Source organism: Hemitrygon akajei, chromosome 10, assembly GCF_048418815.1.
Source record: "Hemitrygon akajei chromosome 10, sHemAka1.3, whole genome shotgun sequence".
NCBI classification, from domain to species: Eukaryota; Metazoa; Chordata; class Chondrichthyes; order Myliobatiformes; family Dasyatidae; genus Hemitrygon; species Hemitrygon akajei.
Window position 1 is genome coordinate 29,516,684 of NC_133133.1, and position 17,000 is coordinate 29,533,683.

At 40.9% G+C, this 17,000-nt stretch overlaps 1 protein-coding gene across 2 annotated transcripts in view; it reads right to left on the minus strand.

Annotated features, from left to right (window-relative positions):
- Positions 1 to 17,000, minus strand: part of LOC140734256 (short transient receptor potential channel 5-like) — a 132,349-nt gene that overhangs the window by 45,217 nt on the left and 70,132 nt on the right. For both annotated transcript variants that reach the window (XM_073057980.1, XM_073057981.1), the window contains exon 6: positions 6,263 to 6,585. In XM_073057980.1, the coding sequence (XP_072914081.1) occupies positions 6,263 to 6,585 (323 nt within the window). The remainder of the gene's footprint in view (positions 1 to 6,262; positions 6,586 to 17,000) is intronic.

The window sequence follows — 17,000 nt, forward strand, 5'->3', positions numbered from 1 at the left end:
CCAATGTTCCTGTTGTTGAGATAGAGGAAGAATCAAACATAGATTACTACGTTGACCATTTCATGGATATTACACATGGTTTGCATTGGCTGTGCAGTAAGGATTGAATAAATTAAAATCCTCTTGTTGTATGACCTTTTGTTGTATGAAGAGTACAAGATTCCACAGTGCGTATAAAAAGTATTTAGCCCCTTGGACGTTTTCACGTTTTATTGTTTTACAACATTGAGTCACAGTGAATTTAATTTGGCTTTTTTGGCACTGATCAAAAGAAAAAGACTTTCATGTCAAAGTGATCTGAATTAATTACAAATATAAAACACAAATAATTGATTGCATAAGTATTCACTCCTCTTTAATATGACATACCAAATCATCATTAGTGCAGGCAATTGGTTTTGGAAGTCACAATTAGTTAAATGCAGATTCCTGTGTGATGGCAAGGTGGTTCAATTAATTGTAGTAAAAATACACCTGAATCTAGAAGGTTCAACTGCTGTTGAGTCAGTACCCCGGCAAAAACTACACCATGAAGACAAAAGAACACTCCAAGCATCTCTGTGAAAATGTTGTTGAAAAGCACAAGTCAGGAGATGGATACAAGAAAATTTCCAAGTCACTGAATATCCCTTGGAGTACAGTTAAGTCAATCATCAAGAAATGGAAAGAATATGGCACAACTGTGAATCTGCCTAGAGCAGGCTGTCCTCAAAAACTGAGTGGCCATGCAATAAGGGGACTAGTGTGGAAGGCCACCAAGAAACCTATGTCAACTCTGGAGGAGTTATAAGCTCCAGAGATTGAGATGGGAGAGACTGTGCATACAACCGTTGCCCGGGTGCTTCAACAGTCACAGCTTTATGGGACAGTGGCAAAGAGAAAGCCAGTTGTAGTGCCCTGGTTCATATTTTATTGTTATGCTGTATGTATTTCATTTAGCAGTTCTGTAGGAGCAGTCTGTTCTGCTGTCAGCCTGTTTAGGTTATTGTTGAAGATAAGGGATGATGAGGAATGTGTGCCATCCAATTAGGATGATAGAACTGAGGGGAGGCTTTTCTGAGGGACATTAAGGTTGGGCTTGAGGCTTTTGTTTGGCGGGAGATGAAGAGGGAAGACGACATTCATATGTCCATTGGGATTCTTCCAATTTGAAAGGATGCTCCAGGGCATGTTGGGAGCACGGCAACCTTCCAGCATGTCATGGTGAAAACGGTGGGGGATATGAACTTGCTTGAGGTATTGGTGTATCTGGACGATCGCATCATGTTCAGGTCCACCTTGGAGGAAAATGAAGTGAGGCTACTGAAGGTGCTGGGCGGCAAAGAGTTAAAACTTTCCCTGGACAAGTGACAGTTCTGTAAGACATCTGTCAGCTATGTTGGGCACATAGTCTTATGGAATGGAGTAGCTACAGATCCACTGAGATAGAGGCGGTGACCACACGCCAAGGCCTCAGACTGTGAGCGCCCTGCACTTGTTCCTTGGATTCAGTGGTACAATCGGAGTTTCATGAAGGGCTACTCTAAAGTGAGTCACCCTTTAAATCAGCTTTTGTGTGGTTACCCTCCCATGGGGACAAAAGGAGAGGACAGTAAAGATTATCTTAGCCTTTCAGAGCTGCTTGGAGTGAGATGGGAGGTGAAAAATGAAAAGGCCTTTCAGTCACTAAAGGAGCTGCTGATGAAAACTTCTGTGCTGGCTTTTGCAGACCCCCGATTGACATATGTACTGCATACGGATGCCAGCAGAGAGGGCTTAGGAGGTGCTCTGTATCAGGATCAGGACGTAGGGTTGACACCTGTCACATTTGTCAGGTGGAGTCTGTCTTCTTCTGAGAAAAACTAACCCACACAGAAGTCACAATTGGGAAAGACTACAGTGCTCAGATGTGCAAAGCTGATAGAGACCAATCCACACAGACTCAAGGCTGTAATTGTTGACAAAGGTGCGTCTATAAAATATTGACTTGAAGGGGGTGAATACTTAGGCCATCAAATATTTTGTGTTTTATATTTGTAATTAATTTAGATCACTTTGTAGAGATCTTTTTTCACTTTGATACTAAACAGTCTTTTTCTGGTGATTAGTGTCAAAAAAGCCAAATTAAATCCATTGTGATTCAATGTTGTAAAACAATAAAACATGAAACCTTCCAAGGGGGGTGAATACTTTTAACAGGCACTGTATATGTGTGAAATTCTGGAAGGGAAGTTTGAGCTGGCAACATTGAAGTTGCACATTTACCAGATTCAGTCGGTTCAATGTTTGCTTGGATTTCTAAACATACTGCAGATGCTGGAAATCCAGAGTAACACACACCAAATGCTGTAGAAACTTAGCAGTTGGGCAGCATCTATGGAAAGGAATAAAAACTCTAATTTTTGGATTGTGACCCTTCAGTTCACTTTTTATTCCTCTGCATAGATGCTGTCTGACCTGCTGAGTTCCTCCAGCATGTTGTATGTATCAAACCCTAAGTGGTTTTGATGCTTTTTACCAGCATTAATTTTCTTCTTGAAAAAGAGGGCTGTCTTTGTAGACTACACTCTCTGAGAAATCACTACTAACAGAAGAATAGCAAAAACTAATTGTGATCATGTAATATGGAAAGCAATAAAATTTTCAGTAAATTGCACAGTTGAGATAATTCCAAGCTAACAGCCAGGCAAAATTATCTAAACTGTGCTTCCTAGGAGATTATTGTCCTGCAGAAACATTTAAAAAAGATATATACTGCATCTCAGTGATCCACTTTGACCCTGTGAGGTTTGTTCATTAATTTCTAAATCACTACGTTATTCTGCTAAGAAAGCGAAGAAGCTGCATTGCACAACTCACAACAGCACAGTTAAATCCTAGTAAACAGGCAATTGGTTTGCAAAAGCAAAACTCAAAAAAGTTTCTAAGCTGCAACAAACATTGCAGTTTAATACTTTTTTATTCACTAACCTGACATAAATATAAACAAATACTTATCAGATACTATAGATTATCCACTACTTACATTTCTTGTTAAGGTTATAATTGTGCTCACTGTGAAATTTGGCCAGGGTTTGATAGGTCATACTTACATTTCTTACAGCTTTCAATACATCCCAATTTCACTACTTCATGCAATTGGGTATGCCAAGTAGAAAAAAATAAATTACCTTTCCGGTTATACACTTCCAAAATATGATTAGTTGCTCAGCTGGCTCACTGACTGTTAATCATTCGCTGTGAATTGCAATTCTTTTGCTTAAAAGAAACTGGAGTTGTTATCTTTCCTTTATGATAGATGAGATTTGACAAAATGTATCTCATAACAACTCTATTGTAGGAGAGACGCCTAGACAGTCTCCCTAAAAGGGAGGCAGTCTCATTTAGGAAATCAATTTATATACTCATGATAAAATGGAATCTAAAATGCAAGTTTAATGTTTGGTAGTGTGTTCTTCTATAATAGGATGGAAGTCTACATTTTTCATTGTCGCATTAAACAGACATTACCCGATTTGGACCTGGCCGTATGTTATTGTGTGCAGAACCAAGCTAATTTAGGAGAGACAACTTTATTTATATTATGACAATCTTGTTCTGGGATCTTGCCAGTTTGGGACAGTGAATCTGTTAAAAACTCTTAAAAGAAACCTTAAAAGTAGTGGTGGATAAATATAAAAGAATGCAGAGGCTGTAATCCAATTCAGCATATAGTTAAACTTGGCAATAGTCAGCAGGTTAATAAAAATGACTGTCAAAACAGTTGGGGTTTGCCCTGATTAGGAGCACATATTTTCCGCCTGTTGTAAGTAATGGGAAAATCTATCCTAATGCATTTTTTCTTATCAACTGAAATGACAAATTAATATCTTGATGGTACATTTAATATTTACAAGCTCTAGCTGAGTGCACAGACATAAAGTACAAACAGATCTGTGTGGAATTTTCAAATCAGTATTTATAGTAAAGGATCTCTGGCGAAGAGTTAATATAAACCAGAATAATTTTATTTGAATTTCATAGCGGTGGGTTAAGATCCAAAAGCATGGTCCGAATATTAAATAAAGTCAGCTGCAGAAGTTTAGGAAAAATTGAGGTTGATTAAATATATTGAGAGTTATATTAACATCTTGAATAGATAATGAGGAACATTAAGAATTAATTCATAATTATCAATGAATATAAAAGCTCCCCTGGCAAAGTAATTGCACTGTGGTTAACTCTAGAAGTTAAAAAAAAATACAGATTAAAGAATAAGCTTACAATATTGCTGAAACAAAAGTAAGCATGAGCACTGGAACTGTGTTGGAAATCAATAAGAAATAGAGCATTTACAAATGAAAAATCCTAGATTAGTGAAACATAGGACCCCAAAAATCAGGGACTCTTAGATTAAGTGGATATGGAAGTGACAATATCATTTTTGTAAAAATCCATCTTCATTTTAGAGGACAGGAAAAAACATAGTTGCAAGTCACAAAAAAAATCAGTGATTACAATTCAAGAATCAAAGATTCAAAGTACATTTATTATTATATTGTGTGCAGTATACAACCCTGAGATTTAGATTTGCATTCTAAGTTACTTGCATGAAAGACACAGATATATAACCGCTCTATTAATGTTCAAAAAGTAGATGAAAAAGTGAACTGTGAATGGATGAGAAAGAGGTTCAAAAGGATGGATTAAGTGTCTGAGGGCAGAGTATAATTTTGGGTAAATGTGGCATCACTCACTTTGATAAGAAGACTAGTAAAACAGATTAATCCCTAAAAGATAAATTATTCGTTCAGAAGGATTTAAATGTTTTTGTGTATAAATGACGGAAAGTTGACGTAAAAACATGCAAAAGGAAAACAGTTACTAATAATTACAGGATGGATGGGGAGAGTGTGAGAGGAAGGAACTCTTGCTGAAGTTACAATGGGCTTTAAAGGAATATTATCTGGAGTACTGTGAAGAAGTGTAGAATTTGAAACCATTTCTCTAAAGAAGGATAGTCTTTCTTAATAGGTGAAAAGCAGTTTTACTCTTTTTTTTATTTTGGTGGGGATGGAAACAGTATCCAATGTATTAGGAGCAGTTTAGTGGACTAGATAGAAGAATGAGAGAGATTTTCATAGAACTTAAAGTCAGGGCAATAAGCACGGGTATAGGCCCTTCATCCCAACCAGTCTGTGCTGACCATTGTTTAGAATTCTTGCAGAGCTCAACAAGGTCTTTATTGAGAGGTTGTTTCTGTTGGACATAGAGCCTCAAACCATGGCCCATGCACCCAGGATACCCGGCTGCCATTTAAAAAGTGTTTGTCTTTGGAATTCCATGCCACAAAAACTGTGGATAATTTGAGCATGAAATGGACTGGCTTTTAGCATAAGGAAATCAAGGGTTATGAGGAAAGTGTAGGAGAGCGTTTAGGATCAGGCAGAGCAACTTGTTGAGCAGTGCAGCCCACCAGTACATATTCCTTATGCTTGTTGAAGTCTTGGCCACTGGATACAAAACAATGGGAAATAATTTCCTGGATGCAAGTCCACTGTGGAAAATAATAATGGGAAAACACATACATTTTATATTGGTTCAATAAAGGGGGTAGAAGAGAAATCTTAGGCATATTTTCTCTCAATCATTCAGTTTCTTCATCATGGGAAGAGACTATTAAAGCAATGTTTTATAATATGGCAAAACTCCAATAATCTAGCCCCCTTTGTACTGGCAGATTTTCTAGACTATTGGTTATTACTCCTATTAATAACCCCACACATTTTTATTTTGTAATGTTAAAATTTAATTGAGTAGTATAATAATCCCAAGAGTTTAAGGGGAGTGTAAGGAACTGCACCTGGTAAGCCAAATGTCAAACAGTCAGATTTCAGAACAATTAGACATTAGACTAATAGAGTTTTACTGTTGTTAAAAGTAAAATACTTTGTGAAGGAAAGAACAATGTTAATCAACTAATCATTAAAAAAATTCTTTTGGTGTCAATAAACTTAGAAATTTTTATTTACCTGTTATGCATCCAGTTATATATTGCTTCTTTTAAAATATTACGGTCCAGCAATAAGTGAAATTGTTATATTCAGGAATGAGTTAAGACCATGGCAGCCATTAGAAATCAACTGAAAGTCAAAATTAACTGTGATCCAGTTATAGAAAACTTAAAGCTTAAACAGATAAAATGTTCAAAGGAGGTAAAAAAAAATAAACACCTTTGATAAACGTTTAATAGTGAATTCCTAGCAATGCTTACTTGGTATAAATATTTAGTAAGTGGACTTACGTTGAAAAGGCATTGTTTTGCTTCTCACACCGTATTCCCTTGCAATTGTTGGGCTCCTCTGAGGCGCTGGTTTCATAGTAAAAGTACAGCTGATTCAGTCCATTTGCAAAAGCAAGCAACACCAGGCAATAGATGAAGAGGAACTTGAGAATATCAAGGAGCATGCGACCCAGTGAAATCTGCAGTGGTCCCAGGTGAGAGTTTGCAGTGAACAGTGAGATTAAACGAAGGGAGCTGAAGATATTGGCTATAGCAAAGAGGGCTTCAGCTATCAGTGTCGGGTGCCACATCTCCCACTCTTCTCGAGGACGTGAGCCATTGTACTTCAAAACAAATAACAAGTTAGATATCAACAATAGGAACATAAGATCATAAGACAGAGGATCAGAATTAGGTCATTCAGCCTATCGAGTCTGTTCTGCCATTCTATCCCTCTCAACCCCATTCTCCTATATTGTCAATTAACCTTTAACATCCTAACTAATCCAGAATCTATCAAACTCTACTTTAAATATCACCACACTCTGGCTAAAGCAATTCATCCCCAGCAACACATACAAAATGGCAGAGGAACTCAGCAGTCTAACTAACAGACCAAACTTACCGCATTTAATAAGCAATGTATTGCGGCTGATTTGAACCTTTGGAGAAACCCCCACCCCACACTGAGCTCTGGATGAAGTAGAGCCAGTTTACAAATCTTTCCCACCTCACAGCCTGAGAGAAGAGGAGAATTTGCCTTTAATTTCTATCCACTTCAGCAGAACTGAATTTGTGGTGGTGACAACAGCAGATGGGTGACACTCTTGCACATGTATATTGCTAATGTCCAGCAAAGAAGCTATTGCATTCAATGTTCAAAGTGCAAAGTACATTTACATCAAAGTACAGATATGTCACCATCTGCTACCTTGAGATTCATTTGAATCATTTAAAGTTATCACTAGCTGTTATCTACAAACAAAACTAACTTAAACATCACACATCAACTAATCAGCCTCAAGGCTGATGTGATTGGCTCTGAAATAGATTTTACTCTGGTCTTCTAGAATTCTACCCAGGGAACACGAGCCGCCATTTCATACAATGTAAACTGTTCTCTTCATAAGAACATAAGATATGGGAGCAGAATTAGGCCAGTTGGCCCATCGAGTCTGCTCCACAAATTTCATCATGGCTGATCCGTTTTTCCTCTCAGCCACAATCTCCTACCTTCTTTCCATATCCCTTCATGCCTTGACCAATAAAAAATTATCAACCTCTGTCTTAAATAAACATAAAGACAACCTCCACGGCAGCCTATGGCAATGAATTCAATGATTCACTGCCTTCTGGCTAAAGCAATTCCTCCTCTAAAAGAACATTCCTCTGTTTTAAGACTGTGCCTGCTGGTGTTAGACACTCCCACCATAGGAAATATCTCTCCCCATCCAATCAATCAAGGCCTTTCACTATTCAATAGGTTTCAATTAGGTCACCCCTCATTCTTCTGAATTCCAGTGAATACAGGCCCAAAGCCCTCAAACACTTTTCATATGACAAGCTGTTCATTCCTGGTATCATTTTTGTGAACCTCATTTGATCCCTGTCCAGTTTCAGCTTGTCGTTTCTGAGATAAGGGCCTAAAACTGCTCACAGTACTCTAAGTGAGGCCTCACCAGTGCTTTATAAAGTTACATTACATCTTTGATTTTATATTCTAGTCCTCGTAAAATGAATGCTAACCTCACATTGCCTTTCCTCACCACAGGTTCAACCTGAAAATTAACCTTTATGGGAATCCTGCAAAAGGACTCTGCTCCTCAGTTTTCTTTTGTATTTTTTCTCTGTTTAGAAAATAAACAACCCTTACAGATCTTCTACCAAAGTGCATGACCATACACTTCCCGACACTGTATTCTATCTGCCATTTCTTTGTGCATTCTCCTAATCTGTCTAAGTCCTTCTGTTGCCTCTCTACTTCCTCAAAATTACCAGCCCCTCCGCCTATCTTCGCATCATCTCCAAACTTTGCAGCAAAGCCATCAATTCTATCATCCAAATCATTGACATATAACCTATAAAAAGTGGTCACAACACAGACTCCTGTGGAACACCACTAGTCATTGGCAGCCAACCCAAAGAGCCTCCCTTCATTCCCACTCTTTGCCTCTTGCCAATCAGCCACTGCTTTATCTATGACAGAATTTTTCTTGTAATACCATGGGCTCATAGCCTGTTAAGTAGCCTCATTTATGGTACCTTGTCAAAAGCCTGCTGAAAATCCAAGTACACAACATCAACTGATTCTCCTTTGTCTGTCCTGCTTGTTATTTCTTCAAAGAATTCCAACCGATTTGTCAGACAAGATTTTCCCTTGAGGAAACCATACTGACTATAGCCTATTTTATCATGTGCCTCCAAGTACTCCAAAACCACATCCTTAACAATTGACTCCAACATCTTCCTAACCACTGAGGTCAGACTAACTGGCCCATAGTTTCCTTTCTTCTGCTTCTCTCCCTTCTTGAAGAACAGAGTGACATTTACAATTTTCCAGTCTGTTGGAACCATTCCAGAATCTAGTGAATTTTTGAAAGGTTATTATTAATGCCTCCACAGTCTCTTCAGCCACCTCTTTCAATACACCATCTGGTTCAGATGACTTATCTACCTTCAGACCTTTCAGTTTCCCAAGAATCCGCTCTCTAGTAATGGTAACTTCACATACTTCATGACCCATAACAGCTGGAACTTCCTACATACCACGAGTGTCTTCTACAGTGAGGACTGATACAAAAAACTTATTTAGTTCATCCGCCATTTCCTTGTCCTCCATTACTCCCTCTCCAGCACTGTTTTCCAGTGATCTGATATCCACTCTTGTCTCTCTTTTATACTTTATGTGTCCAAAGAAACTTTTGATATTCTCTTTAATATTATTGGCTAGCTTCATATTCCATCTTTACATTCTTAATGACTTTCTTAGTTGCCTTCTGTTGGTATTTGAAAGCTTCCTAATCCTTTAACTTCCCACTAATTTTTGGTATTTTATATGCCTCTCTTTGGCTTTTATGTTGGCTTTGATTTCTCTTGTTAGCCACAGTTGTATTATCTTGCCTTTAGAATACTTCTTCCACTTTGGGATGTATATATCCTGTGCCTTCTAAATTGCTTTCAGAAATTCCAGCCATTGCTGTTCTGCCGTCATCCCTGCCAGTGTTCTTTTCCAATCAGTTCTGGCCAAACCCTCTCTCAGGCTTCTATAATTTCCTTTACTCTACTGTAATACAGATACATCTGACATTGGCTACTCCTTCTGAAATTTCAGGGTGTATTTGATCATATTATGATCACTTGCCCCTAAGGGTTCTTTTACCTTAATCTCTCTAATCAATTCTGGTTCATTGCACAACACCCAATCCAGAATAGCTGCTGCCCTAAAGGGCTCGACCACAAGCTACTCTAAAAAGCCATCTCATAAGCATCTTAGAATTTCCCTGTCTTGGAATCCTGCACATGCCTGATTTTCCCAATCTACCTGCATATTGAGTCTTGACTATTTTAACAATACCCTCTTACCATGCATTTTCAATCTCCCATTGTAACTTGTAGACCACATCCTTTCTACTGTTTGGCAGTCTGTATATAACTCCCATCAGGGTCTTTTTATCCTTGCAGTTTCTTAACTCTATCCACAACAGTTCAACACCTTTCAACCCAATGTTACCTCTTTCTAATGATTTAATTTCATTTTTTACTAACAGAGACACGCCTCTGAATTCTGCCTATCTATAACACCATAAGACACAGGAGCAGAATAAGGCCCTCAGTGGAGGGAAGTTCACATCTACCAATGCGTTTGGCTGTCCGTACCACACTCTATGGTGCCCAATTATCAAGGTTGGTGCAGTTCCCGTACTAGGCAGTGATGCAGCCAGTCAGGACGCTCTCAGTGGTGCCCCTGTAGAAGGTCTTGAGGATTTGGGGGCTCATGCCAAATATCTTCAGTTGCCTGAGGTGTAAGAGATGCTATTGTGCTTTTTTTGCCACAGAGCTGGTGTGTACAGAACAAGTAAGATCTTTGGTGATGTGTATACAGAGGAACTTGAAACTACTCACCCTCTCAACTGCAGACCCATTGATGTTAATGGGGGCAAGCCTGTCTCCATTCCTCCTGCATGATTGGCTCTTTTGATTTTTGAACACTGAGGGAGAGGTTGTTCTCTTGGGACCACTGTGTCAGGATGTTAACCTGACCCTGTAGGCTGTCTCGTCACCGCTAGAAATAAGACCAATCAATGTTGTGTCATCTGCAAATTTTATCAGCAGATTGGAGCTGTGTGTGGCACCACAGTCATTGGTGTAAAGGGAGTAGAGAAGGGGACTCAGGACACAACCCTGGGGGGCACCTGTGTTGACGGTCTGAGGGGCAGCCTTGAAATAAATGCCAACATTGTATTTGCCTTCTTTACCACAGACTCAGCCTGTAAATTAACCTTCTGGGAGTCTTGCAAAAGGACTTCAAAGTCCCTCTTCACCTCTGATGTTTGAAACTTCTTCCCATTTAAGAACTAGTCCGCACTATTGTTCCTCTTACAAAAGGCATTACTGTACATTTTCCAACACTGTATTCTACCTGCCACATTTTTGCCCATTCTTCCAATTTGTCTAAGTCCTGCTGCAATACATTCAATACAATGTGTATCCTTGGACATAATATTCCCAGTTATAATCTTCTTTCAGCCATGATTCAGTTATGTCTACAACACCATACTTGCCAACCTGTAGCTATGCTACAAGTTCATTGACCTTATTCTATGTACTGCAAGTATTCAAATATAACACCTTTAGTCCTTTATTCACCCTTTTCATTTTTGTCTGCCTTTTATGTTGCAATACATCCTGTTGACTGCAATTTTGCCCTATCATCAGCCTCTCCTTGCTAAGAGTCTACACGTTCCCTTTGTTTTTAAACCAACGACCTCATATTCAGCACCATCACTTTGATTTCCAGCTCCCGGACAAATTAGTTTAAACCCACATAGCCAACCTGCCTGCAAGGATATTGGACCCCTTCTGGTTCAGGTGTAACCCATCCCTTTTGTATAGGTCCTACCTTCCCCAGAGAGATCCCAATGATCCATAAATCTGAACCCCGGCCCCCTGCACCAGTTCCTCAGCCACTGGAACGTGGCACTAGCATCAAACTAGAGATTACTACCCTGGAGGTTCTGCTTCTCAGCTTTCTAACTAGCTGCCTAAAATCTCTCTTCAGTACCTCATTACCTTGTCTACCTATGTCATTGGTGCCAGTATGTACCAAGACTTCTTGCTGCTCACTCTCGCTCTCATGAATGCCATGGACACATTCTGGGACATCCCTGATCCTGGCACCAGGGTGACAACATACCATCCGGGTGTCTCTATCGCACCCACAGAACCTCATCTCCATTCCTCTGACTAAAGAGTTTCTTATCAACACTGCAGTCCTCTTTACCTCTCTGCTCCTCTGAGCCACAGCACCAGACTCAGTGTCGGAGACCAAGTCACTGTGGCTCCCCCCCCCCGGTAGGTCGTCCCCCTTAATAGTACCTAAAGTCGTGTACTTATTATTGAGAGGAACGGCCACAAGTGTACTCTGCACAGGCTGTGCATTTCCACTCTTTCTCCAGACAGTCTCACAGGTACCTGTCTCCCGCAATCTAGGAGTGACTACCTCCCTGTAGCCCCTGTCTATCACCTCCTCATTGTCCTGAACGAGCTGAAGATCATCGATCCGCAGCTCAGTTCCTTAACACATTCTTTCAGGAGCTGTAGCTGGGTGCACCTGGTGGAGATGTGTTTATCTGGGAGACTGGAGGTCTCCAGATTTCCCACATCCCACACACAGTACATAACACTGCCCCAAAGCCATTCTCACTATACTGTGCACTAATAGATGAGGAATGAACAAATACGAACACAGACAGAGTAACTTACAAGACAATCTACCTCACCCAAGCCTGGTGAGCCAAAGCCACTCTAAAGACTGGCATGCTCCGAAACAATGGCCGCTCCAAGAATGGCCACTCTGCTTGCACCCGTGCTATTTCCATTGGCCCTTTCTAATGATTCCCCTCTCACGGATTGGCCACTCCTCAACTCAGAGAATCTGCCACAGAACTCTGCTGTTGAAATCTTGGTTGCTGCCCGGATTAAAAATCCCTGATGTGGATTGTCCAGCTCATCAAGAATTTCATTCTTGGTACAGCAACTGCTTCACCTGTAACCACAAACAACTACAGAGAGTTGTGAACACGGTTCAGCATATCTCAGACACCAGCTTCCCCTCCATGGACTGTCCATGTATCTTGCTTCCTCAGTAAAGTAGCTAGCATAACCAAGGCCCCGGCCAGCCAGCGCTCTCTCTTCTGCCCTCTCCCACTGAGCAGATGATACACAACCTGAAAGCATGTACCAGCAAGCTCAAGGACAGCTTGTAAATGACTATTAAATGGATTCTGGCACATCACTGCATTTCCTGTTACATTTAATTCTGCATTTTGTTATTGTTCTACCTCAGTGCCCTTGGAGCTTTCATCCGTGCAAGCTTTTCACTGAATACATGTGACAGTAATAAACCAATTCCAATCTGTTTCCATTCCCGGCACCTTCTAGGAGGATGCATGCACCAAACTAAGTCTACTCCCACTATTTAATCAACTATATTACACTATCTTACCACTATCCTACCAACCTTATGGATGCTTTTATAAATGAATTATAATAAATAATAATTTATCACCCAACATCAGCTGTGTTTCTGCAAACAACTTGTTATATAGCAGGCTCACTCCTGAACCAGAGGGGTTAACTCCTCTCATCCCAACTCTGAATTGATTCCACAGCCTGTGAGCTCATTTTCAATACTCAGCTCATAGAAACATAGAAAACCTACAGCACAATACAGACCCTTCAGCCCACAAAGCTGTGATGAACATGTCCCTACCTTAGAAATTACCAAAGGTTACTCATAGCCCTCTATTTTTCTGAGCTCCATGTCCAGGAGCATCTTAAAAGACCCTATCGTATCCACCTCCACCACCGTCGCCGGCAGCCCATTCCACGCACTCACCACTCTCTGAGTAAAATCTTACCCCTTGACATCTCCTCTGTACCTACTCCCCAGTACCTTAAACCTGTGTCCTCTTGTGGCAACCATTTCAGCCCTGGGAAAAAACCTCTGACTATCCACATGATCAATGCCTCTCATCATCTTATACACCTCTATCAGGTCACCTCTCATTCTCTGTCGCTCCAAGGAGAAAAGGCCAAATTCACTCAACTTATTCTCATAAGGCATGCTCCCCAATCTAATCCAGACAACATCCTTGTAAATCTCCTCTGCACCCTTTCTATGGGATCCAGATCCTTCCTGTAGTGAGGTGACCAGAACTGAGCACAGTACTCCAAGCGGGGTCTGACCAGGGTCCTATATGGCTGTAACATTACCTCTTGGCTCTTAAACTCAATCCCACGATTGATGAAGTCCAATGCACCGTACACCTTCTTAACCACAGAGTCAACCTGCGTAGCAGCTTTGAGCATCCTATGGACTCGGACCCCAAGATCCCTCTGATCCTCCACAGTGCCAAGAGTCTTACCATTAATACTATATTCTGTCATCATATTTGACCTACCAAAATGAACCACCTCACATTTATCTGGATTGAACTCCATCTGCCACTTCTCAGCCCAGTTTTGCATCCCATCAATGTCCTGCTGTAACCTCTGACAGCCCTCCACACTATCCACAACACCTCCAACCTTTGTGTCATCAGCAAACTTACTAACCCATCCCACCACTTCCTCATCCAGGTCATTTATAATGTTCTCAATACTCACCTGTTTATTTATTAATTATTATTTAGGTTTTTTTTCTTTTTTCTCTTTTCACAGCTTGCTGTCTTTTGCACTTTGATAGTTTGTCCATCTTTGTTGTGGCAGTTTTTAATTGATTTGATTGTGTTTCTTTGTTTTTACAGTGCATGCCCACAAAAATGAAACATAAACTGCATGCACTTTGATAATAAATTTTCTTTGAACATTGAATAGAGAGCTGATAAATCACATGAATTGTCCATTAAAGCTTTACAAATGTATGCTATACATTTATATGTATGTATGCTATTAGTGGTCGCCAACCCATTGATCGTAATCGACTGGTCGATCTTTGAGACTTTCCCAGTAGATCCCGAAAAAAATGAAAAATAAATGTCCAAATACTGTTGGGAGATTGTTTCTGGGTAGCGGGGTTTTAGTTCCATTCTTTCTGCCCAGTGCGCATGCGTGTAGCTCCCCTGCCACGCACTACACAGTGTACTTCAGTGGTCCCCAACCACCGGGCCGCGAGGAAACGATATGATTTAGCGATATGAAACGATATGAGTCAGCTGCACCTTTCCTCCTTCTCTGTCACGCCCACTGTTGAACTTGAACGCACATGAGGTCATCAGTCGCCTAAACGCAGTGATACCCTCGCGCCAGGAATCACTGGTTGGCCTCGCGCAATCGGCGGGAAGTGCCGTCGCTACTGGCCTGGAGCGCAGACAGATGGGTGCCGCCTCTGAATCTGTTTAGCACACCGAATGTTTGTGGGGAACCCGGTGCTAAAATATTCGCAGACGACCTAATTCGGGCTCAGGGTTTCGTAAGTAGCAGAGCAGCTACCTCGCTGCGATCTACTGAAAGTCATCCCTCGAGCCAAACTTTTGTCGGCCGATAGATCCTACCTACCTACAAGGGGGGGCAGGCGCGCACCCTGTCGCACCCTTTGCTCGGTCGGTCATTCTCTCCGGACTGTGACCACCACAGCCCCGGCACGGGGACCTCCGGCCCTTACCTTGGCCTCTCACCCCACCCACGACCAGCCGCACCTGGCCAAGGGGTCTGGCAACGGGTGGGCAGGAGGCTGGAGTTCGGGCCCAGAGGCTGTCTAATGAGGCAATGAAGCCCTCAAAACTGCTTCGGTACCTTGAGCCCAAACACCCTGCACTTAAAGACAAACCCGTTGATTTTTTTCGGTGGAAAAAACGTGAGCAAGCGAGACAGAAGCTAAGTGCCGAGAGCCACATAAACTAAATTGCAGAATAGACTGGACATAAGAAACTGCTTCGATTATCGCTGTATTCCCATCGTGTTTAACACACCCCCCCCCCACCCCCCGTTGGCCGGTCCGCAAGAATATTGTCAATATTAAACTGGTCCGCGGTGCAAAAATGGGTGGTGACCCCTGGTGTACATACATTATTTCTACTTCCGGATTGTGAGGTTTTACTTCAGGACTTTTCTGCCCGGTGCACATGTGTGTAACTAACCGATTTAGGGTCGATTTTGCCTTTCGTTAAGGTCGAGGTAGGGGATCTTGGGCTGAAAAAAGTTGGTGACCACTACAATAGATGAAGGGCAGAATTCTCTTCCCCTGAAGCTAACAGCTGCTTCAGCAACCAGTAAACTTCAAAATAGCACTACTAACCTCATGTAAGGAAACAAAATGGCTGTAAAAACTTTCTTAGAAATACTCTAAATTACTCCTTCACAAAGCTAAAAGAATCACATGATGCATTGCTGTTGAAGGAAAGAATGCCTGCTCTTGTCTCAAGACCAAATTTGTAAAAATGTATCCTTAAGAAAAAGAGGTAAGAGATTTTTTCTTGGTCTAATGCACTAAACTCACAATAAAATAGCAGAAACACATTTCAAAGTTCCGTTCTATTGAAGATGAAGGCTTTTAATTTTAGAAGCACAGTACAACTGGTCCATATGTTAATTACGCTTGGTCACAATGAAATGTTTATCCTTCTCTTTTGAACGATTGTCTTGTTCTTTATTCCGTCATATTTTTTCAGAATCGGGTTTATTATCACTGATATATGTCATGAAAATTCTTGTTTTGCAGCAGCAGTACAGTGCAAGAGATAAGATTACACCAAGCTACAAAAAATAAATAGAGGAAAGGATGAATAACAAAGTCCTGTTAATGGGCTGATGGATTATTCAGAAATCTGACTTGCAGAGCATCAAAGCTGTTCCTTACTTACTGTGTTTCAATGTGGAGACCCCTTCCCCCCGACTTCAATCTCCTTTGCCTTTTGGGAAGTACATGTTCACCCTTTTTGGGTGCTGTCAATATGGAAATTAATGCCCTATATATAAAGAATTTGCATTCAGTGTCATGTTATAATGTTGCCGATTTCTGCAATGCTGGAACAGCCTTTACATTTTCAATTGCAAATATAATTTGCCAACACTTCAGATGGTTTTAGATATTTAAATAGCCCCTGTTGAGTGATAATTTCACAGTGCTGCACTAATGTTTGCTTAGCAATAAGCATAGCCTACTTCATACTATGAGAGCAGAAGACAGAAGAGCAGGATTAGGCCATTCAGCCCATCAAGTTTTCTGCACTGTTCCATCATGCTGATTTGTTATCCCTCTCAACTCTATTCTCCTGTCTTCTACCCATAAACTTTGATGCCTTGATTACTCAAGAACCTATAACTGTCCACCTTAAAGATACTTAAAATGATTTGGCCTCCACAGCCGTCCATGGCAATAAATTCCATGGATTCACATCCTCTGGCAAAACAAATTTTTCCTCATCTCTCAATTCTGTGGCTGTGCCCTCTGGTCCTAGACTCCCCCACTATAAGAAATATCCCCTCTACATCCACGCTATCTTAGGCTTTTCAGTATTTGATTGGTTTCAATGATTCC